Source organism: Mya arenaria, chromosome 3 (genome assembly GCF_026914265.1).
Source record: "Mya arenaria isolate MELC-2E11 chromosome 3, ASM2691426v1".
Taxonomy (NCBI): Eukaryota; Metazoa; Mollusca; class Bivalvia; order Myida; family Myidae; genus Mya; species Mya arenaria.
Genome location: NC_069124.1, coordinates 6,618,387 through 6,645,279, shown reverse-complemented (window position 1 = coordinate 6,645,279; position 26,893 = coordinate 6,618,387). Strand labels below are relative to the sequence as shown.

General features: G+C 35.2%; 1 protein-coding gene across 3 annotated transcripts; it reads left to right on the top strand.

Annotated features, from left to right (window-relative positions):
- On the top strand, positions 1-25,158 carry LOC128227915 (uncharacterized). 3 transcript variants are annotated; one of them, XM_052938851.1, is made up of 18 exons: positions 1-89; positions 506-647; positions 1,822-2,058; positions 2,479-2,586; positions 5,165-5,218; positions 5,614-6,604; positions 7,671-7,831; positions 9,111-9,252; positions 10,292-10,463; positions 10,606-10,679; positions 10,837-10,960; positions 11,506-11,604; positions 13,218-13,322; positions 13,488-13,661; positions 18,462-18,774; positions 21,296-21,553; positions 21,720-22,466; positions 22,687-25,158. In XM_052938851.1, the coding sequence occupies exons 1-18, from the start codon at positions 36-38 to the stop codon at positions 22,956-22,958; spliced, it is 4,227 nt and encodes a 1,408-aa protein (XP_052794811.1). In that variant the 5' UTR covers positions 1-35; the 3' UTR covers positions 22,959-25,158. The 3 variants fall into 3 exon arrangements, with proteins under 3 accessions (XP_052794811.1, XP_052794813.1, XP_052794812.1); XM_052938853.1 differs by lacking the exon at positions 5,165-5,218 and having other exon boundaries at positions 5,617-6,604; XM_052938852.1 differs by lacking the exon at positions 5,165-5,218.
- Positions 25,159-26,893: the final 1,735 nt, after the last annotated feature.

Sequence of the window (26,893 nt, the reverse complement as noted above, 5' to 3'; positions counted from 1 at the left end):
TGGTGCATGGGTTTCCAGATGCGTCTCCATTTGCCATGATGGATTGTCCAAAAAAGCCAGACTCTTGGCCAAACTGCCTAGTCCTCACGGTACTTTGTTTGTTAATACATCCTATGCTTGATTATGGTTTTTAATTAGTTATAGTTTTGTTTTAACATATTAGCTTAACTAAATGCATGAACTATTCGAGTCCTTCATAGAAACTGCTTTTAGACTGTAATTTTGAATAACTTTAATTCAATATCAATATTTACACTATTTTACGATTATGCTTGAATAAGTTCGATATTGCCAACAGTTCAGACGTTGCAAGCATACAATGCAAATCGTATTATGGAATATGTACGGACGAAAAATAAAATAATCAATTAAATACAGCTTATATTTACATACTTATTGTTGTCAAATTTATAAAAAAAAATCAAACATAACAACCTTAACGGAGAAAACTGTAACGGGACCAGTCACGCTACAAACACAGTGTCTTAATATACTCATCTTGCAGAATATTCCACCTGAGACACAAGACGACCTCATCAAGAACTATGCTGAGGTGATATGTAAACGGAACGTGACGTCCTTTAACCGCCAAAAAATCTGCCCTTCTGTTGCCGTGGTTCAATTTGAAACAGCGGTCACGGATCAAGGTTTGGAACGTTTCTGAGGTTATAAACAATTGATACATCGTAAGGGTTAGAACGCTTGTTGTTCGAGGTGTAATACCTATCAGACTGGTATCATGCATTTATCGTATTATACTTCTATTGGCTGTTTTGCAATAGAAAAAAAGATAAACTTGCAAGGTCAATTAATAAAATAACGGAGAATGTTGCGTTATTCTTATTCTCTTGTTATGCGTGCATACATGCGCTTTCCCATTATAGTTGTATTTTTAAGTATCTGGTAAAAACATCTTTGTAATGTTTACGTTTGCTGAAAATGATAACCATAGCTCTTCTACTAATTTTGAACATTGAATTACCACTTTAAATATAGGACATCGGACACTTTCTATATAATTTTGCCTATATTTCAATCTTCGGTTCCAGGCAATTAGTAGCACACACACACACACGCACACACACACATGAACAACCTTTAATTGATTAGAACACATTAATGCTTTTTATGTATAATCAGAATCTTTTCATAACTATACTATATGCTTATCAAATGAAGCCCAAAATGACAATTTATGTCACTATCAATCTATCAATTGTACATGTACTTTATGTGTACTGTATAGCCAACCCATGTTAAATCAAACGTATTGATTTTCACTAACATTGAAAAAGAGTGTTAAACCTGTGATAAACGTTTACCCAGTTAGTTGGTTTTTACAACAGAATCGTTATATACATGATCATAAACAGATTTGTTTTGATTTACTAGACCGGTAGATAAACTTATTTCTTGATGCACGGTGGGTAGGAAGCAATTTGTGCCATTAAACGGGGTAATGTTTAACATTTCGACTATTATACTTGTTTCTGCAGATGTTCATATAAATATTGAACTTGATTGAAATTAATACACATTTAACATTTAGTTGAACATGAAATTTATCAATAAAACTGAAAAAAAAATTATTTCAAGAATTTAAAGTATTGGATAACTTTTTGAAAACTAATTAGTAAAAGTATTACTATGTTATAAAAGAATAAGATTATGAAAGTTTTGTTTTTTTTCAATATGATATGCACCTTATATAATAGTGTTTTTACATTGAATACAAATTGATGAGAAAGATCGAAATAAGGAAACCTTCTATGCTTGTATACCTTAATGATCTAAATATTATACTCTGTAATTTGGTTTTAGATATTAGCGCTTGGGAAAGGCGTCTAGAGGAGAAACGGCTGTGTAGAAATCGCGTTACGATTCAAGCTTTGGGACAGCCAAACGGAGTGGTTGTAAAAAATGTTCCGCACGATGTTACAGACGAGCTTTTAGAATTGTACTTCGAGAACAAACGATCCGGGGGACTAGACGGTAGCGTTATTGACGTTGATAATAAAGCGAACGGAACTTACGTAGTTAGGATCAATGATCTGTCCGGTAAGTGTTTTCATTGAACATTTACGATTTCGTTCCAATTATGAAAATAACTTTAATTATTTGTTTGTTTCATGCTTTGTGCGTATGAAATTTACACTTTCCTGATCGTTCCAAGGCGGTACCTAACAATCCGTGGCAAGCATACCTAGTTTTTTTTATATTGTATATATGCATTGTGTTTTTTGTGGAGTTTTTTGCTGTTTTTTCATGTTTTTTTTTTTTTTTTTTTTATTTTTTTTTTTATTTTAGTGTTCTATGTCTTTGGCGTTTACCCAGTGCCATTAAACGGAGTTTATGTTTAAACGTTTGGCTACTGAGCTTGTTTCTGTAGTTTTTTTACATAAGTATTAAGCATCTTTAATGCGATTTATTCAGATAAAATGTCATTGAATACTTAATATTTTGCTTTATAAATTTCAGCTGTTAAATCGATACTGTCAAAGGAAGGTCATACTATTAATGGGGCGGATGTAATGGTTTATCCATTGTTCGAAACGTTACATCGCCATTTGCTCAAAACTAAGAACGGTAATTATCACCTTTAGATAAATATTAATTGTGTTTATTTAATTTATCGACCGATTACTTTTCAGAAAGGTATATCCAATAATGACGGTAAAGTTGGAAGGTAGTTGGTAGTTGGGGATTCGAATAATCAACTACTTACCAGTTGCCAGTTGGGTATTCAAATATTCAACTACCTGCTAGTTGCCAGTTGGGGATTCGACAAACACTGTTTTAATTCACTTTTATTCGTATATTCGCCAGTCGGATTTTCGACAATTTCCAGTCGATTATTCGCGAATGTTCAACTGCAAACCAGTCAGTAGATGGGGATTCAGATTATGTCTATATGTATGATTTTAAAGGTCACATATGGGAAAATTAATCTCCAAATGTTTCTTTATGCATGTACACATATGTTTCTTTGCGACAAAAACACTGTTTTAATTTACTTTTATTCGTATTTTCGCCAGTCGGATATTCGTTCATTTCCAGTCGATTATTCGCGAATATTCAACTGCTAACTTGTCAGTAGTTGGGAATTCAGATTATGTCTATATATATATGGTTTTAAAGGTCACATATGGAAAAAATAATCGCCAATATTTATTTATGCATGTACACATATGTATCTTTGCGAAAAACACTGTTTTAATTCGTTTTTATTCGTATATTCGCCAGTCGGATATTTGACCATTTCCAGTCGATTATTCGCGAATGTTCAACTGCAAACCAGTCAGTAGTTCGGGATTCAGATTATGTCTATATATATGGTTTTAAAGGTCACATATGGGAAAATTAATCGCCAAATGTTTCTTTATGCATCTACCATATATATAGACATAATCTGAATCCCCAACTACTGACTGGTAAGCAGTTGAATATTCGCGAATAATCGACTGGAAATGGTCGAATGTCCGACTGGCAAATATACGAGAAAAAGTGATTTTATACAGTGTTTGTCGCAAAGATACATATGTGTACATGCATAAAGAAACATTTGGCGATTAATTTTCCCGTATGTGACCTTTAAAACCATACATATAGAAAAGATCTAAATCCAAACTACTGACTGGTTTGCAGTTGAATATTCGCGAATAATCGACTGGAAATGGACGAATATCCGACTGGCGAATATACGAATAAAAGTAAATTAAAACAGTGTTTGTCGTAAAGATACATACATGTACATGCATAAAGAAACATTTGGCGATTAATTTTCCCATATGTGACCTTTAAAACCATATATATAGACATAATCTGAATCCCCAACTACTGACATGTTAGTAGTTGAACATTCGCGAATAATCGACTGGAAATGGTCGAATATCCGACTGGCGAATATACGAATAAAAGTAAATTAAAACAGTGTTTGTCGCAAAGATACATATGTGTACATGCATAAAGAAACATTTTGCGATTAATTTTCCCATATGTGACCTTTAAAACCATATATATAGACATATTCTGATCCCCAACTACTGACTGGTTAGTAGTTGAACATTCGCGAATAATCGACTGGAAATGGTCGAATATCCGACTGGCGAATATACGAATAAAAGTAAATTAAAACAGTGTTTGTCGCAAAGATACATATGTGTAGATGCATAAAGAAACATTTGGCGATTAATTTTCCCATATGTGACCTTTAAAACCATATATATAGACATAATCTGAATACCCAACTACTGACTGGTTTGCAGTTGAACATTCGCGAATAATCGACTGGAAATGGACGAATATCCGACTGGCGAATATACCAATAAAAGTGAATTAAAACAGTGCTTGTCGCAAAGAAACATATTTGTACATGTATACAGAAACATTTGGCGATTAATTTTCCCATATGTGACCTTTAAAACCATACATAAAGACATAAACTGAATCCCCAACTACTGACTGGTTTGCAGTTGAATATTCGCGAATAATCGACTGGAAATGGTCGAATATCCGACTGGCGAATATACCAATAAAAGTGAATTAAAACAGTGTTTATCGAATCCCCAACTGGCAAGTAGCAGGTAGTTAAATATTCGAATCCCCAACTGGCAACTGGTAAGTAGTTGATTATTCGAATCCCCAACTACCAACTACCAACTACCTTCCAACTTTACCGTCATTATCCAATATCACATTTAAAGACTTAACTGTAAGCTTAAAGTACAACCTTCCCTTTCGTTCGAGGGAGAGTGCTTTTCGCATGACGGTCAGTAGACCATACTGTGTCCGATTAATAACTACGCTTTGTACGCTTGATCATACGGTCCTCTAACATGTAAGGGAGGTTTGACATAACAAGCAGATGACCACTATCGGTTTTGAGGTCAAAGGTCATGGTTACGGTGACCTTTAACACGAAACCTTGTCCGATTGATCTAGTACTGGAGTATGCTTATGCTAAGGTCCTCAAACTTGGAAGGTATGTTGCTGATGACATGCAAATCGCCCCTAGTTTGAGATAAGCAGATTAAAGGTCAAAGTAGCAGTTGAACGAGAAACCTTTTTCCGATTGATGTATAGATAGGTCTTGGACTTACGGTTTTTAAACTTGGCAGGGAGTTTAGTAGTGTAGATCTCTATTGTAGACCCCTTTTGATTTAAGATCAACAATTTAAATGCCACCTGATTGAACAGCCATGGTCATCTTTCAAAACAGGTATTTTAAAAACAAAATAGCGATAAATAACTTAAATGTTTTGCTTAAAAGTTGCATAAAATTGACCATTGTCATATTAATATAAACATATTGGCTACCACTCCAACCATTACACAGCTATCTGTACAACTTGCATTGCCCATCTGCTTAACTTTATATACTCAATTGAACTAATTTACTGCAGTAAGAAAGCCGCATACATGTTTTACTGGAAACCATAAATCATTTGGAACTAATATTTTAACAGCAATTAGAAGAGCAGGCGAATAACTATGAAACCTATCCTCAAACAGGGATGTTGTTCACTACCGTAATCCAAATACACTTTTACTGAGAAATGACTGAATGGCTGCCATAAGTCAGGCAAACATGTTTTATTTTTCTCTTGTTTTAAGCAGACGGCCCGAAGTTGATACCGCCTGTCCCGACTAGACCGACGGGTTTAAGAATAGGAGACACAAGTCAAATGCCTATGGAACACAAGATTGATTTGTTTGAAAACGCAGCTCCGTTAATTGATCATGAACCTCATCCTGTCGAAAGAAAACGCGTTTTTCCATCATCGTCCTTTCAAAACATGGATGTTCCTGTACAGGTTCCTCCAATAATATTGGGTAGTCGAGTTTCTGGAAACGTCGGTATAGGCCGACAGTTTAACCGAGGACAACGTGAAAGAAGCAATTCGGGTGGTGAGAGGAAAGACTGTCGGTCTGAGATATCGCTCCCTCATTATAAGGTCATTTTACTTATCATCAATGGTTTTGGATCTAAACAGCTGAACAGTGGAACTGTCAGTTGTAACACTGATGAAAAGGCAGGAAAAGTAATAATATGCGCTACTACAGAGGAAGAGCTCAAATCCGTAGAAATAAACCTGTATGAATGTCTCAGTGAAGTGAAAAACAAAGAAAAGATCATTCAAGCAGAGTTAGCACAGTTTCTCAACACAGCTGAGTGCAAGGAGTGCTTGAGAACTAAGCTTCGAAATGCAAAGATACAAGCAGCATTTGAAATACAGACGGACATGCATTTAAATAAGATAGTCATGTATGCCTTTATCGCAGATGAACTTAAAAGAGCGCTTGAGTTTATTGACGACTGCCTGACTGTAAAAGAATTGGCTCTAACGAAAGGTATTGATATTAAGTCTCTTGAAATGACGGTCACTGGAATGACATCTGCTAACCACACCACGAAAGTTTATCCGAGTTCGTCAGGAATTTTTATCTGTAGTTTTTCTAAAACAATAGCGGATGATTTTGAAAATAAGCTCTTGAAAAACATTCAGAGTACAAGACCAAAACTTGCTGGCCATGTGGAACTATATAGAGCAAAGGCAAGATGTTTCAAAAAATGTTATTTGCAAAATGTGGAGTCTGCCATGAGGTAAGCGAAGTATATCATTATCTAAATAAAAAATTCAAATAACACATACGAAAAAAGAAAGAAATAGTTTTCAATAGACAGAAGATAGAGCACTAATCTCATAGGCACATTACTGTTTTTTTAAATGGGTTTTAAAATGTATTATTGCGGGCCGCTGCCACTCTTTTTCCTAAAACAAATCGAGTACTTTTAAGCTGAAAATGTAGACGCAGTCAATTTTTCCCTTGAATACATGAGTTGTCGTTCTTACCATAATGATTGTCTCGTCATTAAATAAACGGTGTTACTTTTGACATCAATAATGTAGACACAGTCTTTCGTACGTTTGTTTTCGCAACGTTTCTGGGCACGTACTAAAGTGCTGACGAGTTAGCTGACGATATAGAAATAGAGTAGAGTTGCTGACCATATAGACAAAGAAGGAAACAAAATAAGTTTTGAAATGAGATTTTTTAAGACTTATTTTGTTTTATTTATTTTATATACTCCTTTAAGTGTACGTAAAGACGGATGTTTGTGTATTTTTATTGAAATGGCAGTTCGATCATTGAAATGAATTGAGTAATTTTTATTTTTTTGCTGGTTTGGTAAAAAGATGAGGAGATATCACGGATTAAATTACTGTTTAGGTGTTTCATTTATAATTGTTTGAACCAAACATTTTAATTGTAAATGTAGCTTTAAATATGAGCCTCACAACTTGTGAAAAACTACCTGCACTGCATCAAAGAACGATCAAAAGAATGCTGTTTGCCAATCCATTATTGATCATTTTAATTAAGAAATGATTTCTTTTAAAGCTGTTGTATTTTCGAAGTTGTTTTGTGGAAAACAAGGCAAACTGTTGCTAATGAAATGTTTATATGCGGAAAAAAATAAGCATGAATCATTAATGGCGAAATAAGCTAGTGTAATCTTTTCATTTTAATTTATTATTTGTTCATTAACAATTACGAACTTCAAAATATTTACATGGTAGATCTGTTTGTGGGCCCGCTGTGATACTTTGTATCACAGTTTTTCTTGTACTATATTGTTATGAATATCACACTTATATTTCCGATAGCCAAAGGAAGGGTAGCATCACGTGGACTGAAACAGGACATGGTGCAGAATATAAGCTCGTGGTTAACGTTGAAGGGGATGAAGATGACATTAAATTCATCGAATCGAGAACCAATAAAATTTGGAGTGAAAATTTTGATTTTAAGGAAGTTTGCACCGACGGTAAGCTAATTATGTCAGCCCCAATGAAAATGCAGACATATTGTATTTGCTAGAGTTGTCCGCCCGTCCGTTCGTATGTCCGTCCATGTCCGTTTGTCCGTCCATCCATCATAAATCGTGTCCGCACCACTATCTCATCAACTGCTTGATAGATAAAAAAAAACTCACAGTCGTTAAGCGTATTGGGACAATGTGCATGGCGCTTTTTACAATCAGCCCAGTTCAGGGTCAAGGTCATATTAAGAGGTCAAAAGTGATATGACTATTTTATTACTATATTGCGTCTACGCTCCATATATCTTTAAGCACTGGAAGGTTCTTGAAATAATAATTCACATTGATTACCGTATTCAGACGATGCACAAAGCTTATGCAAAAACCAGCTGGGTTCAAGGTCATGGTCACCTTTCGGGGTAAAAGGTCATATGACTCCATTTCGTGTCCGATCGATATCTCTTGAACCCTCTGAGGGATTTTTAAAGAACACGCCTCAATTGTGCGCCATAATGAGACAAGTTGTAGAGTGTATGTTACAACAAACTCGGTTCAAGTTCAAGGTCACACTTAGAGGTAAAAGGTCAGTTGACTATAAAATGACTATATTTTGTGCCTGCCCCATAAATCTTGAACCACTGAAAGGATGTTAAAATAAATATCAACATATGTTCACTACATTGAGACAATAAGCAGAGTGCATGTTGCAACAAGCTCGCTTCTAGATCATGTTCACACACTCTGTAACCGCTTGAAGAATTTTGAAATTAATCGCTACAAATGTTTAACATATAAGGACGATCTGTTGGGCACATGATACAACCATTGCGGTGAAAGGTCAGGGTCATACTTGAGATGACAAGCATCATAGACTATAATACTACTTTATTTCGTGTCCGCTTCATATATTTCGAGCAGCAAAATGGATATTAAAATGACTTCCCACAAATGTTCACCATATTGAGATTATGTGCAGAGCGCATTTTACAACCAGCTCGGTTCAAGGTCGAGGTCACACTAAGAGGTCATAAGTCATATACATAACTTTCCTATGATTTGATATATTTCGTGTTCGATCCATATCGTTTGAACCGCTTGAAGGATCTTGATATTAGATTGTACAAACAAATACATATAACTTTGTTGAAATTACCAGGTATTTTGGATTTAAATTCTCAAACGTTGTATCCTTATAGTCTATGAATGCATTTTATAACCTTTAAGATTGCAACAAGCTAATATACTGGCTGTGTACTTGTTAACGTGCTATTGAAAACTGCTACAGATGCCGACATTTGGCTGTTGATGACGGGCTTTAAACCTGGATTGAAACACGATTTTCTTACAACATGTGAAGAAAGATTCAACTGTTGGCTCGATGTCTCGAAGGAAGGGGAGATTATTCCGCCTACAAAAGGTCGATCGAGGTTCGTGTCGGTATTAGCCAACATCGTTTTTATGCACAAACAAAAATGGGGGTTGGGTGGGGATTGAGAGTTGCCATTGTTAGTCTGTGCATTAGAATGTCCGTGATTTCGTCCGTATGTACTATGCGAACGTGTTTCACTCAAAACTTTATTTCCAAGAGGCATGAAACCTTCGGGGACTGTTGTTTCGGTAATGAATGCAAGCTTAGGGAAATGTAAGTGGGAATATAAAGTTGTGGACAAGGGATTTCGTTTCCCGCTGCACTTGTAAAACGAAAGTAATGACCCTTGAATTAAGATAAATTGGCAAATGGTCTTGTGTCACTCAAACCAACAAACCTTTAAAACAAAGAGTTTAATTATGAAGGCTTAGGGAGGCTTAGGGAAGTGTTGTGTGGGTGATGAAGTAGTTTCGTATCCCGCTGCCTTTGACGGTTTTTGGTATTATTAAGTTGTAGAACTCATTATATTGATGCATATTGACGGGGTTTGGACAATAATAAATGACCCTAGCTTGTGAGACAAAGGCAGCATATTGTGGGATCCGTGTACTGTGGACACAATTCGAGTTATTATTGATTTTAGGTAAAAGTTGATGTCTAATATACCTTTGATGTATGCGTAACGGAAGAATTATCTAAACACATGTATACCTATTTCTGTTGAAAGTGGAACATTAAGTCTGTATATGCTTTGTATCATTTGCACATTTTATAGACAAATCAAACACCGAAAAGTTTGCTCCAATAGCATGCAATGGCGACGGAGATTCACATCTTAATTAGTTCGCAATTGAGTGTCATGTTTTCTCGATTAAGTTTTTGAACCAGAATTACCGTGATGAAAAAAATTAGCCACAAGAAATTTAAATTAAAAATATTACGGTTGTTTAACAAGTTTACTGACAGACTCGAGGGTCAAAGTGACAGGAAACTGTTCAATTGACATAACTTTTGAATATATATCTGACTTATACATAGGCAATTATAGTAGTGTTGTAGAAAAAAATCACGTTCATACCAAAATGATTAATTGACAGGGTGTCAGTAGATTCCGAGGTCGTTTTCTCGTCGGATCAAAGTAGTTCAAGCGAATCTGAGGGCATAGGATCTCATCCTGAGAATATTCAAGACATGGAACAATTGTTGGCTGTTCGTGCAAAACCGAGGAGCGGTAGAAACAATTTGACTAAATTCCAGCCTCCAGATTTAGTAGGTTTTTTATGCAATAAATTGCTTTATAACATGCGTTTTGCTTGTACCATTCTGTGATTATGTAGATGACAAATCATGATATTGATATTGCATGTGTTAACTAACTCGCATACTTTAACTATACTTGTCATTGGTACAGTCTGACGAGGTAGCATTGCAAGCAGTCTTGCGCGAGTCTCTAAGGTCATCGGGTGAAATGTCTCTTACAGAAGGGTAAGTAGTATACGTCTAATTTTAACGGCAATGATACAATATTCGATTCCTTTTTAATTATGTTTTTCACTGTACACATCAAGACCGGGTTTTCAGTGGAATGTTAGTAAGTTATGCTTTGGTATTTAGTTATTTGCTGTCTGAAACGAAATTACAGGTTGTACAGATCCCATGATCAAGAGTTCCGAAATAGACGTCAGTCATCATCGCCACTTTCTTACAGTGAAACTATTTCAGGCGTGAGCATAGTTATCAAAAAAGGTGAACTCGTAAAAGAACATGTAAGCATATATTGCAAATTTGATCCATTTGTTGAAAACGATTTGGAAGTAAATAATTGGCGATTAGCATGTTGCACTACCAAATATACCTAATATTTACTTTTAATTTAAAGTCAATTGTGTAAAGCTTTGATAAGTTTTACACGTGTTTTCTTTGGCTAGTTTGAACATTTAGATGAATTTATTGGTTAATAAATGATTGGATAAATACTGACCAATCAATAATCATTTTGGCTCACTTTGACCAAACCAATGAGTTATCCAGTTTAATACAATTGGCTGTCGATGTTTATTTAAAAACCATCAACGAAAATATATACAACGTTTATTACATACATTTTCTGGATGTTTTTTGCAATATCCAGGATGCTAAACAATAGAGAGTCCATGCAGTTCCCGTTAAAGTATTAATTTGACGCTAAATTCGCTATTCCATGATCTGCTATATCACTATTTATCCAAAGGAAAAACAAAATGAACGGAGTATTTATTGCGAACATAATGTAACTGTCTGGAACATGTAGTCAGTTATACTCTTTCTACAGGCCGATGTGCTGGTTAACATTTTGTCCCCAGATATGCAACTCAGAGAGAGTATTGTGTCGAAAGTCTTCCTGGAATCATGCGGACAAAGGCTGCAAATGGTATGAATATAAGGGATGTTCAAGAAAGTTTTAGTCTTATTTTATAACGTTTAAACTACCATGAGCACAATGACACGAATGTATTGATTTTTTAGAAAAGACAATATTTAATTCATGTAACACATTGGAGTACGAAATTAGGATTATATGTATATTATTACGTCAAGAATCATCAACATATATGATTATATTTTTCAATATTCTTAAGGTTTCACACTTGGTTTTGCATCGTTTGAAATAACGAATATCGATATATCGTTATTTAACGTCTTTCGTGATCGTACAACTGTTTAACAAAATCACCGACAATTATAAAAACAATAAGCTAAAGTTAATAGCTATGAAGAAAGAAAATAAATTTCTTGAGCATACCTTGTTCGTTATGGTCTGTATTGATAATATATAGAAAATGTTTACTTAGTAAAAGAACGAGCAAATCGATTTAAGGAAATTATCAATAGTCAAAACCTTTTTGGGAAGCACAAGGTAACCGATTTATTTAGGGAACTTTTGGCATTAAGGCCTTACAATGTTTACTAATTATTGTAAAAAAATCGATTTTGTTCAGCTGAAATGTTATATGAGGTAAACCTTGAACTAATAATCAGATAGATCATGTCTTAGTCATTTCACTTTGTCATCATTTTGGGATGTTTCGTCCCGTTATTATGCACCCCCTCCCCTTCGACGAAGCGGGGATATAATGCTTTGCACATGCATGTCGGTAGGTCGGTCCATCGGCAGATCAAAGCTTGGCATGAAGGTTGGGTATTACCAGTAGATGACTCCGATTGATTTAAGCGGTCATCAGGTCAAAGGTCAAGGTCACAGTGACCTTAACTGCTAAAAGGTTGTCCGAGTGATAACTTGACAATGCCTGCATCCATGGCCCTCAGTCTTGCCTTGGATGCAAACTCGACAATTCCTAGACCTATGGTCAACAGACTTGATATAATGGTTTGGCATGACCAGAAAATTACCCCTATTGATTTTAAGGGTCATCAGGTTAAGGTCAAGGTCACAGTGACCTTGAATGTGAAAAGGTTGTCCTAGTGATAACCTGTCAATGCTTGCAACCATTGCCTTCAAGCTTGACTTGGAGGTTGGGCCAGACAGGTAGATGAACCCTATTGATTAAAGGGGTCATCGGGTCAAAGGTGACCATGAACTTGGTGGCAAAAAGCTCGTTTGTGTAATAACTCTACAATGCCTTCACCTATGGCCCTCAAACATGACATAAGGGCTGGGGGTGACAGGTAGATGACCCCATTGGTTTTTGAGTTCATAGAGTCAAAAGTCAAGGTCACAACGCATATAGGCCATTAGAATTTACGTCATATTGACGTATTCCCTGCTGCTTAGAGGATACATGTGTATCTGCAAATATCAGTCATCGTCTAAACATGATTTAAACCTGTACCTACTATCCTCACTCTTTGAATAGACATTCTCTTTAGATTGCCTCAAAGGCATCCAATGTCAATGACAAATCAACTGTCATTTCACTCCGTGCATATTTCATTCAATTTTCCAAATATTTTTGACAACATGGTGCTCAAGGGGGCATAATGTTTGACAAACATCTCAAAATGCCAATTATTCTTTATATTTAGGAATTTGATTCAGCAGTGCGGACGCCTGTGATAACTACAACAGGCTGCGGCCTTGGGTGTAAAGACATTCTTCATGTCGGTCTGAAAAAGGGAAGAAACTGCGAGGTTAACTGTCTTATATCAATATCAGGATATAAATAACCTCATATAAGAAAGTGTTTGCTGTTATTAATTTATTCTGAGGTTTTGAACTACTACTAATATGTTCATTTTTATTTCAAACCTATTTTCAAAATTGTATCTGAGTTTTTTTCTTGCATATATGTACAGTGCGTCTCCGAGGTTATGAAGATGATTTTGGACTCGAGTGAAAATTTACAATGCCAATCGCTTGCAATGCCACCACTAGGAGGCGGCCAGTTATACCAATATCCAATTCAATCTGTTGCCTCACTGATGTTTCAAGTTATGACTGATCATTTTCAACAAGGCTCCTCTTTACAGGTAAATGCAACGAATGTAGATTTTTGTTTAAAATGTAGTCATTGGATGTTGGTAGAGTTTAGATATAATTTGCTGTTAAGTTCGGAATTCGTGTTTGTTATTAGCCATTTAATACCACTCGAGTTTTATCGGATAACATTGACATAAATCGTGTCGAACTTCGGACGTTTTCGGTCTATCTCGGATGTTACTTTTTAAGTAACGTAAGGTATTTCCTCGCTATACCTTTTTAAGTTATTGGAATTTCCAACGATGGCTGATCGAGACGAACGAGGTTGTTTTCTTAAATCAATGTTCACCAAGAATAGCCAGAAATATTGGTATTAATACGTTTTAATACACCACAATTATACTGTGCTCATATGTTGTTCAATGTTTGTTCCTGTCTCGAATCTGGCCCCTATCCGATCTTCCTTTCTTAAACCGCATTGCACAGACCTTTGATTTTTGGTATGTAGCCTTTTGAAGTCGATCTTCACCAAATTTGTTCAAATACTGCTTGACCCATTCCGGGGTCTCAGTTTTTTATATACTGATATAGTTCAATGTTTGAAAATCTACTTCTTTGAATCCACAAGATTCAGACCCTTGATATTGGTTATGTAGCCTTACGTTTCGGTCCTTTACCAAGATTGTTCAGATTTTAACCCGGGGTCAGCAATGGCCATGCTACGAGAATCTCAGTCCCAGGTTTTCTATATACTTATGGTAAAAACATAGTTTTTAGCTATATTTAGTGGTAAGTATCTTCCCATATCCATAGCAACTTATTTCCTGAGCAAACTGTGACTTCCTTAGCGACCAATGACTCACTAAGATGTCAATGATTTCCTAACCAAATTAATGACATCCTAAGTAGCCACTTTCTTCCAAAGCAACCAGCGACCTCGTAAGGAACAAATGACTTCTTTAGTAACCAATTACTTCTTGATCAAAGACTAACTTTACAGGCAACCAATGACTTCCTTTCCAACAAAGACTTCCTCATCAACCACTTTCTTTCTCAGCAACCACTTTTTTCCGTATCAATCACTGACATCCTAAGCAACCAATGATTTAGCAACTACCTCTACGATCAATGTCTTTCTTTTCAAGAAAAGACATCTTTAACAATCATTGACTACGTGAGCAACCAATTACTTCCTTAGCAACCACTTACTACCTTAGCCACCAGTGACTTTCCTAGCAATCTATGCTTTTCATAGGAACACATTACCTTCTTAGGAACCAATGACTTCCTTATTAACCAACGACTTCTTTAGCAAATAATGCATTTCTAAGGAACCAACGACTTCATTAACAACGACTTACTTTGTAGCAACTGCCTACCTCCATATCAAGCAATGACTTCCTTAGCAACCAATAAATTCTTTAAAAACCACTCGCGACCAAGGTCTACCTCAGTAGATAATGACTTCCTTACCAACAAGCTATGACTTGTTCCTTACCAAATACGTACATCAATATCGACCGATGACTTTATCAGAAAAAGTACTTCAAACGCAGCCGGCTTCAGTTGCCATTTCCTCCATCGTCTTTGGACCAACCAGTTGACCATATCTTAAATTTCCTAGAAATACTATTGATTTCTCTTAACAAGACCTACCTCCTTATAAACCATCAATTTCCTTTGCAACCACTTACTTCCTAGGCAAGCAACAACATTAAAATTAACCACTAATGTGTTGGTCCGTATAATCAGACGTACGATATAGGGTTATCTTTGCCCTCTTGTTGAAATAGAATCAATCTGTCTCACAGATAGCTTTTGAGGTACTTGAAGATGCAGGTTATCAGTCAGGTAAGCCTGTTCTTGTTTTCTTGTTTTTAAAACAAAAACGTAGTGTGATACTGAGTAAATTCTATTTTATTATATTTATTTTAACTTATTTTTCAGACTGTAATAGTTTTTTTAAAGCGAATTCTTTTTTTTTCTTGTTAGATTTTTGTGCATTATTTTTATGAAGTCATTGGACATGATGATGAGGTGGATGTGGGCACGGAGAAGCTGCCAGATCCTCTTCCACGGATCAAAGCCAGTGATCTAACTATCAAGGTCTCTGTCCTATTACACCTTTGACCTAGAAATCCAAACGATTTAAGTATATTAATATAAACTAATTTAATAAAATCAACGCTGGCATGACACTTTCAGAGTCATGGTGTCTGTTCCATTAGCGTCTACATATTACCTTTTTTTTTCTTTTTCAACATCACCAAAAGCGTTCGTCCAATGAATAATGAAAAATTGAGTTACCTACCTTATATTTTAGATTCGGGAGACATATGCCTCACAATACCCAACCAGTTTCAGTTAAACTAGCATCTAAACAAAGATTCAACCGCTACATCGGAGTTTACCACCACAGACAAGGCTCAGGTGACCGTCCTAACCCTGGTTAGTGACAAGGAAATGATCGTGGATGGAAAACATGTGACACCTAGCTCGTGGAGGTCAACCTCCACAGACTTTTTAAGCTGACTAAATTGGCATTTAAAAGCTTTTTTGGGAGTCAAATGCGGACTTTCATCATTTAAGTGTGGTCAGCGGTGTTAATTTTGTGATGGAAATCACACAGGGAATGAGTGACTATTGAATTTATACATGACAACGTTTCCTTAAATATCCTCATATAATCAGGAAGTGTTGTCCATGATACTCTTGGTTTTTAATGCATGGCCTATGCTTATGACGATGTGAAAAAATGGCAATGATCATGGTTATACAACTCATGGTTATACAACTATGTTAGAAAATAGTTTCCAAGCAAACGCTGAATACTACAATGTTTTGTCTAAGGAAAGATCATGCTACAAGCATGCAAGGTTTATCAAGATTGGCTACATTTGGAGTTATAAAACGGCAACTGCGAAAAATATAGCTCGGTCTAAGCCGAATATGCAACAGCTGAGGGAAGATAGACTTCACAGAACATTTACAATGCAAAACACTAAAGAACAACCATGTGTAACAAATGTCAAAAATCAACAAGTTGTTGTTTCAAATCGAACACATCATTTTGAAAATGAGATAAAATGTGTCGAAATTACGTCTAGATATTTGCATATTGTCAAGCGTTAGTTAATGCTAAATTTAGCTCGATTGAACATTACAAATGTTTAAGAAATAATTACTTGGAAATTGGTTTGCATGTTAGAATGCGTAGTAAAGACAATAAATAAAATAAGGACAACATGTCTAAATAGTTCATGTAGTATTTGAATTTTCCACGATACTGCTTGTCCGTTGTAGTCTAAAGTCGGTAAACTGATAAAACTAACATATTTTAGCATTTTTTAGATGTTAAAATGAACAGTTACTTGACTTTCAGTATATTTTCTTTATGGTAAACTATCATGATTGTTTTGTTAAATTGTTCAATGGAGATCATATAAATATTATTACAAATGATTGAATCAGCTTAAATTGAACCATATTTATAAATTTATAAAAATTGCTTTAGATTTTAAATGTTAAGTTGTGATTTCCTTGACATTCCGATATTTTCTACGTGGTAGTGTGCCATAATCGTTTCACTTAAATTGTTCTATGAACATCATAGAACATATTAAAAATAGACTTAATCAGCCTTAATTTAACTCATGAATTCATGAACTGAATTCATAAAAATTGTTTGCTTTATATTTTCAAAAATGTTTATTTTATCAGAGAATATCTGAATCTCTGATATTGATATATAAGGCAAAATATGGACTTGTCGCTGTGTGATTTTTAGTCTGTGCTCGGTGTGACCTATAGTAAAAGAGTGATTATCCGCCGTCCGTTGTCGTCCGCCGTCGTCCATCGTCAACATCTTCCTTAAAAAAACTGATCCTACTACACCACTGTGACAATTTCAACTAAACCTCTTACAGATTCCTTCAATAAAAGTGAAATTTTGAAAATCTCTTCAGAAACCATTGACCTTTTTTCACAATTATTTCACAGAAATGTTCCATAGTTGACCCTTTAATTGGTTTATATGATAACTTTATTGTTTTACAATCAGTGAACTTCATATCTTCAAATTTTATTAATATATTCACAGGAACAATATGTTTAGCAAAATGTACAACTTAGTATTTAGATAGATTACAACGATAGAAAGAACATTGCAAATAAACCTTAACCCTATCATGCATATTTATTAAGTAATCATCCCTTAACCATTTTTCATAATAAGAGCTTGTCTGGTTCATTACTTCAAAACTACTGAAATGATTGAAATAAAACTTGTTATATAGGCAGATATCACTGAGAGTAAATATAGTTCACTAACCACAATTTTATTATGCATATTAAGTTATCCCCCTTAATTATTTTGTTTTCATAAGTGGTTCTTGTCCGAGCCTTATCTTTGAAAGTACTTAAGGGATTGACGAGAAACAACACGTATTGATAGATACAATAAGGGGAATTGCATTAATTAAGAACCACAATCCTGCGCTGCATTTCTTTTCATTATGTCCCCTAATCTGATAGCCTTTGAAAATCGGAGTTTGTCCAGGCCATATTTGGATATTTGTGAATTTTAATTTCTCCTTAATATTGTATTTCTTTATGTTATTTTTTTTTCAAACTTGTGTATAATAATGCAACAACTATATGCCTTCTACCAGCACATTATATCACAATTCTGCCTTTTCATAGAAAATCGGCGTATTGGGATATTCTACCGCTTGCAGTGATAGTATTGTTTTATCACGTTTTAACATGAGATTTCAGATGTAATACATTCCATTTACATATTTGATACATTGTGTCACATTGTACTTACTTTTTTATTTTTTTTATTTTAGACGATAACCGTTATGGCTTACGACAAAGGTACGTTTGATGAATTAAAAACTGCCCTTGCGCAAGTACGATCATCATCACCAGGTTCCAGGCACCAAGGGCCACAACACGCAATGACTATCGCGTCGAATTTGCACGGTCAAATTGGTTTGCAGAGACCTCAGGTGCGGCAATTTAATGCACCTCCGAACAACCAATTTGTTCGCAGGCAGAACGATAAGCCATTACAACACCGGCATAGTGAACCTGATATAAGATCTAGACAGACTTCAATCAAGACGTATCATGAGACACATGCACAGTCTCGCGTATCAGGTTGGTACATGTATTAGCCCTTTTTTTCGGATGTTCAATATAAACGTTTTTAAAATCGAGATTGACATAAATGTCAGTTACACAATACATGAGTCAACACTATAACCATCCGATTTGGAGTGCAAACCAAACTCGTAACGTATGATAATATCTTTATATGTAATCCGTAATTAAACATATCATAATTAGAAAGAGCGGCTAACGCAAACTAAATTTCTTAAAAACTGCCCTGGGCGTTTTTTTTTAAAATTTCAGTTAACCGGTTTTAGAAATTCCGTATTGAACACCAATTCTCTCTGATAAACATGCATTTGCCAATTAATCAAATATCTTTTCTTTGCCATAAAGAGCACATATATGCTTCTTTTTGTATGTTTATTGATGCGTATCCTTTATAGTTGTCTGGTTACGTTCTTTATCATTAACCACGTAATTCTAATTCATGGACGCACAGGGCTACATACTTCATATATCTGTAAGGGAACATTGTTTTAAAGAAATAACCGCAACAGTCATTAAACGTCTTAATTGATATAAAACATTTTTTTTTAATAATATTAAAAAGAAAATTACCGGAACAATTCCGGTGCCAAAGATTTACGAAGGCCTTGATTAAATGGCATAGCCCCGACAGCCACTTCAAGGAGAGTGATTAAATAGAAATATGTATGTCTTTTAAAAAAAGCAAAAAAAACCAAAAAAAAAACAGTAAATACATATAACTAATATTATTAATTCAACATGCATACGGGATGATCTACTTATGGTTTATAGTCGAAGGGGGCATAATTAATATATGTAAAAACTTTATACATATATTAATTATGCCCCCTTCGAAGAAGAGGATGTATATTGCTTTGCTCATGTCGGTCGGTTGGTCGGTCGGTTGGTCGGTCGGTCGGTCTGTACGTCGGTAAACCAAAGCTTTCCGAGTGATAATTCAACAATTCCTGGATCTATTGTCAGCAAACTTGAAAATAAATATTGGGCTTGACCAGTAGATGAACCCTATTTGTTTTTGGGGTCATCGGGTCAATGGTCAAGGTCACAGTGACCTTTAATGGGAAAAAGTTGTCAAAGACTGTCCGAATAATAACTCAATATTGCCTTGACCTATGGCCATCAAACCTGTATTAGGACTTGGCCTGACCAGAAGATGACCTCTATTGATATTAGGGGTCATCGGTTTAAAAGTTAAGATCACAGTGACGTTGAATACTGAAAGGTTGTCCGAGTGATAACTCAACAACGCCTGGACCTTTGGCCATCAAATTTAACATTGAGACTGGGCTTAACCATTAGATGGCCCCTATTAATTTGGGGATCATCGGGTTAAAGTTCAAGGTCAGAGTTACCATGATGCGAAAAGGTTGTCCTAGTGACTAACTCGACAATGCCTGCACTCATGGCCCTCAAACTTGACTTGGAGGTTGGTCCTGAACAGTAGAAAACCCTTAAGTAGGGGTCAAAGGTCAACGTCACAGTGACCTTGAACACAAACTCGACAAATCCTGGACCTATGTTCATCAAACTTGACATAATGGTTGGGCCTCACCAGTCGATGACCCCTATTGATTTTATGGGTCATTGGGTCAAAGATAAAGCTCACTGTGACCTTGAATGAGAAAAGGTTGTCCGAATGATAACTCGACAATGCCTGCACCCATGGCCTTTAAACTGGACTTGCATGTTTGGCCTGCCCAGTAGATGGCCCCTATTTATTGAAAGGGTCAACGGGGCAAAGGTCAAGGTCACAGTGACCTTGATCGCAACACGCATGTCTGTGTGACAGCTCGACGATGCCTGCACCCATGGCCCTAACTAAACTTGTCATTTAGGTTGGGGACGACTAGTCGATGACCCCTGTGGATTTTGAGGTCAAAGGTCAAGTTCACAACTCGTTTTGGTCATTTAAATTACATCATATTTACTTTTTCCCTGCTGCTAAGAGGATACATCCGTATCTGCAAAGATCAGTCGTCATCTGAACACGATTAAAAACTGTACCTACTATCCCCACTCTTTGAATCTTAAAACTGCCTCAAAGGCATCCAACGTCAATGTCAACTCAGCTGCTATTTCGGTCCATGCATAATACACTTAATTGTCCAAATTTTCTTTACAACATGGCGCTCATGGGAGGCATAATGTTTGACAAGCATGTGCTGCTTTTTTCCCTTTATTTCACGTTATACTTCTGCAGGTTTAACTAACTAATTATGTACTTGACCATCTATTTACTTGATGAACGGGCGGGGTCGGGAACAATGTTAACTCCAATAAAAATGATTACAAAAATAACAGATAGTGAAAGTTATTGTTTTAATATATATATCAAGCGCTTTTGATGTGTTTCATTGATAAAAGCAATTAGAATAAACGTGCGATAATGTTCCGGCGCTGTGAAAATTGCAAGCCGCACTAAAAAGTTTAATGGCTTCAGCTTCCATATATTAATGACGTTAGCGGCCAAAATTATATTTTTAAGAACCATATATTTATATATTGGATTGATTTTTAGAGCGACGAGGACGGCAACACTCGAAACGTTCACAGAATAAAAAAAGGGCCCCATACTACAGCAAAACAGACAAAATCACAATCAAGGTGTTTGCGAAAAGTAAGGACGAATGTATAAAGGCTAGGAGTAAAATCAGTGAAACAATGAGGGATGAACTTCTGTTAGAAGAGAAATTTGACACAGTGGAACATATATCGAAAGAGACGAAGGATTCAATCGTGAAGATAATCAGCAAGTACAACATCCGGTCTATCAAAGGTACTTGTATAACAAACCTTTAAATTATCTTTGAAATACATTAGCATGAAGTATTAAGCCACAAATCAAGGTCACTGCTGTTTCGGTTTAGCACAATATGCAAAATGCGAGTTTGTTTTCATGTACAGATAAATTCAAGCTATATTCTACTAGTTTCGTTTTCTAGGTAATAAACACTACATTCTAAAGGGGAAAAAGGAAAACGTTTCTGATGCTCACAAAGAAATATTGAAGTTGTTGATAATTGATCCCGAAAAGTCAAGAGAACGCCCGCGTCGAAAAAATGTGAAACGAGGCACTGCTGAATTTGCAGAGTCCATGGCCCTTAAAGAAGCAAACATTCCAAATTACTGGGAACTGTATAAAGACAACACAACCTTTTCGGAAATGTTAAGGATATGCAAAAGTGCACTCGGTAAAAACTATAAAAAGATTGCAATCGATGCAAATTGCCGAACCTATACTAGAATTGTAAAAATGGTCAATGGAACGTTTGATTCAACAAAGATTGGATATGGTAAAGACGCCAAAGGACTAGAAAAGTTAATGTACAGCAAGTTGTGGATAACAAAAATACAAAGAATAGAAAATCCTCAGCTTTTTCGCCAGTATGTTCAGAAAAGGCAGGCAATATTTCTTAAATTGTCGAACGAAAAACTTGGCTGCTGGCCGACCGTAGGACAACTACCAAACAGTTCCGGTGAAATAACGACAGGCAATGACCAATCCTACACAATGGAAAAAGATCTCTATTCAGAGATCAACGAAGTGTTTTTGTTTCACGGAACAAAACCAGACACGATACAAACCATTTGCAATAATGGTCTAGATCATCGTCTTTGCAGTGATAAAGCCATGTTTGGTTCGGGAATATATGGTGCTGAAAAGGCTTCAAAGGCAGATCAATACACTGGTACTAAATGTTGAGCATGCTCTTTGTTTCGAAATATGTGGCATGTTTATTTGTCAGCGTTGTATTTGCTTTGATAAATTGTTTATTTTGGGCCTTTGGGATGCTCCTATAGTTTCCATTTTTTTGTTAAAACTAGGAAAAGACTATATATATATATGCTAGCATATATAGGTTTGTTGTGACAATGTAAACATGTTTAATCTAATTCTTGTTCTTTCAGATGATTCATCGACTCGCACTGGTGGAACTGGCAAGGAAAAGAAAATGTTTCTGATGCGGGTAACTCTTGGAAAATGTTACCTATGCACTAATCCGAACCCGCAGAAATACAGACGACCTCCATGCACTAAGTGCAAAAGGGATGACTGCAAGACCCACGATTCCATTTATGATTCTGTTGTCGGGGACAACAAGAAATTATTTCGGGAGTTCGTGGTGTATGATGATTTGCAGTGTTATCCTGAATATCTGATCACGTATGAACGCAGATAATTGATTGCGGTTGGCTATAAAGAGCGAACGTTTTAGACTTATTTTGCTAGTTCTATGAATCGGAATTTGATCAAACTAAATGTTTGATTTAGATCGCGATTGTTTTAACATGCATCTTAAGACGATGCATAATATTTAATACTTTTTTCTATATTAAGGTAACAAAGCTGAAAAATCGCGGACAATAATTTCTATCAATTGCCTGTATTCATATATTATCCAATGAATGGATATATAAAGCTGATTGTGTAAAGCTGTTATATGTGCAATCAGTTTGAGCGTCACAAACAAGATGGCATATGTCTGCGCTAGTCTTTTACATGGTATTGTTTCTCTATCACTTTACATAACGTCTGTGTGATTCATTTACTGGTAATTCTTCTGCATTCGTTTTGCAGAACGCCGGTATTACTATGATCTTTAAAACACATTGCGCCTTTTATGAACGTTTTGGGACAAATGTGGAGCTTACTTCCAAGTACGGAGTTAACGAGGTCGGCACCGTACAGTTATCTGCCAACGGAGCTTCACGCACTAGTTTTAAGTTATATTTACCGATATTCTTGTCGAAGAAATTGAAATTAAATATTCGAATTCGTCAATTAAAAGGAGCAATACTCGTACATAAATTTAGTGCTACTTAAATTGTTACAAGAAAATGTCGTCATGCTATATTTGATAAAAGTAAAAGATGAATGTAAAAAAAACATGTTTCATTTATGTAAATTTGTTTGCAAATTTAAACAAAGCATAAGCTTTTTTCCAACGAACGCTTCGCTCATTATGTACATATTACTATAAAACTTGTATAAAATAACTGATCCCTATTCAGATGTATAACCATATTTCTTACATGTCTACTTCTAGGAACTCTTTTATCAGCGTTTTTTTATATATTCCGAACAGAAGTCTTGATAGTATGCTTATTCAGCATTGAAGTCATTGACCTGCTTTGTTTTATTCGTTTACATGCTTCAAGTATTTGAATTGTTTTGTTCTGCTTTTTATGTTAACAGTGTATACACATGTCTCACGCAAAACCATAGTTGTCGGGCTTTTGGATTATTATATCTGCTATAATTATGCCAATAATATGTGCTTCCGATATTGTAATATTTCCATTATTTATTCTAATTATCGTATATAAGAAAAAATATATTTTAGAAATGTAAACACGTGTTACTTCGTCAACCTTCCGTTTTGATTTATACTGTCGCCATTGTATAAGTGCCTACCTGTCCAGGTTGCATTTTTTTCCGCCAAATAAGTACAGAAGAATCTTAAGAGTTTTGATACAAAAGCAGGATATATTCAAGAGAAGCTGAGCACCGCTTATTTGATGGGTACGCATTAGAAGTGTGTCTGGCGGTGTGCTAGGCGTGACGAAACACGTGAATTTAATGATTATCATTGGAACACCTGTTTGAAGTAGTGTTTGGGTATTGTGTATGTGATCTAGTATGTTAAAATAAGTTAATAATAATAGTGAATACTGTTTTTATCAAACAGAAGTGAAACATTAACAAATAGTAACCAAGAACAATACTTATATAAGCATCATGACTTTTACCAGATGTGTACCGTGGGCACTTAAAACGCGCACTATAACGGACATTAACGATGTTTTATAAAAATGAGTACCGTAGTCCCGATGGTTTGTTATAGAGCAAGATTTCATGGTCTTAAAATAAAGTTTACGCATTAACGTTAAATATATGTTTCAGTAAGGCAGAACAACATTATTTTACTTCTGGTTTGCTAATATATTGCCTTTTGTGGCTCGTCTTTGATAAGTAACGTTAAATACAACCCCATTACCAATTAGGTTCCGTTATTCGTCTGCTGATTATCTGTTACCAGGAGTGATCAAATAAGTTTTGATGACAGAAAGAAACTAAGATGTTTAAGGATAACATAATGTTATTAATTTGGTGATTTCATATTTATCAAGTTATTTGTTCGAGATAAGCTGTACGGGTTCAGACAAAAACTGCTTACCGAGGACAAATAATTGGGCCAATATGAGATTACCTAGTTAATAAGTATTTATTAATTAACTATAACGTATAGTACGACATTTTGGTTAAAACGTTCTAATTAGTTACCTCAAGTTATATATGAAGCATAATTATCCATTATTCATTCAAGGTGTCTGCTTTTCTAGACTTTACTCTGCTGATTTTGACATGCATCCATAAGTGACATTGCACATACTTATGAATAAAGCACTGTACAGCCTCATGTCTTTTCGTCTTAATTTCGTAAATCGTTTGCCATAAGTACAAAATATTCATCTTTCCTCGGCCATAACAGAAAAACGTCGTAAAATCCACCAACAGGTAAAATACAACTGAAATATCAAACCGTACAAAGTGGTCGAAGAATAAATAGGCTGGTAATTCCAAATAGGTTTAAAGAAACACACAATTTCAAAACGGAAAACAAAATGGCTACCTTTAAAATAATTTCCAGTATATTTCTCTTAAATGGGGGTTTCGACAGCCAATTCAAATGGTCCGTATCTCAAATCCTATATTTGGCGAGTTTTGTAGCCAATCAAAAGGGAGGAAACTTATATTGGCCGATTTTTGTTGATATTGTCCGAGTTTTGTAATATATTATCTACAATTGTCTTGTATTAATGGTACTGCGATTGTCCCCGTATCAAGTAAAAAACGTTTAGGTTGATTAATTATGGTTAATATTATTCTTTATTTATTGTTTAAATATAGTACAGCGAGAATAGCCGTGCATATATATGCTTAGCCTTTCATCCTATTCATTCTTTTATTTGTAAGGTCTTGTAAGACGAATTTGGTATTCTACAAATAACTCCATGGAAATAGTAAACTGAAGCTACTGTGCCATTCGAATATACTCGTGGCAATTTTGAAATCATTATGAATCTATTTGTCACAAGAGAGTAAATCTTTGCCCACTGTAAGTTTTCCATTACTAGCATCTTAATCTCACATATACTGTGGTAGCATGTGTTCTGTATGCACATAATGTACGTTTAATAAATATGGTTATTCACATATCTAATATACCAACATTTTTATATGATAATATTTGTAAGGCTGTCAATCATTCAAATCCTTCAAGAATATTCACCTTAAAATTATCGGAACGTTTATGTAGATTGACACAATTTTAAGGGCCTTCCACCGTGCAAAAGTGGGTGGGGAAGGTCAAAAATTAAAACGCTTCAAAATTTCATGTTTATTGAAGTTTTGAGAAACGATATTTTTGGGGAGTAAAACATACATTCCTGGTGACATGTTTAGGGGTGATAAGGAGTTGAACAAATTTTACAAAAGAAAATATTTGATAAAAATATAAAATTCATTCATATTATTTCGGAAATATGCCGACATGATTTCTTTGGTGTTCTTTGTCAAAAGTCCCAGACTACCTTATCTTCAATGTCGTGAGAGTTTATGAGGATATCTTTTCAAATAAGAAAGTTTTCAAAAGAATAATGGAAAATAGTGGATCAAATTCATTTCCTGGTTACAAAAATGAAAATATATGGGGGTTTTAAAACAGCTGCAATCACCTCAAAGACTCAATACATTGTTGATTGGGTAGTTCCGATGATTATGATGCATAAACATATTGATTTTCAATTAAGACATTTCCAATAAAAACGTACATGCTTTTCGATTGGGAATCTGAAAGCATCTTTCGTAAAAAATCATAATAACAGTTTCTTATGTTGCAACGGATATATGAATTATTCTTGCTTAATATTAAACCTCAAAACTAAATAATTTTTTAACATTTTAAATTTGGTTCTATCAAACGACGTTTGTATTGTTTCAAGATACAAGATACAAGAATCTTTATTTAAAGTCGGTAATGTGTTAAATGTGTTAACAAGAAACATTAGCTCAATGAGCTATTTTCCGACAAAATATTTTCCGGCCCTTTAA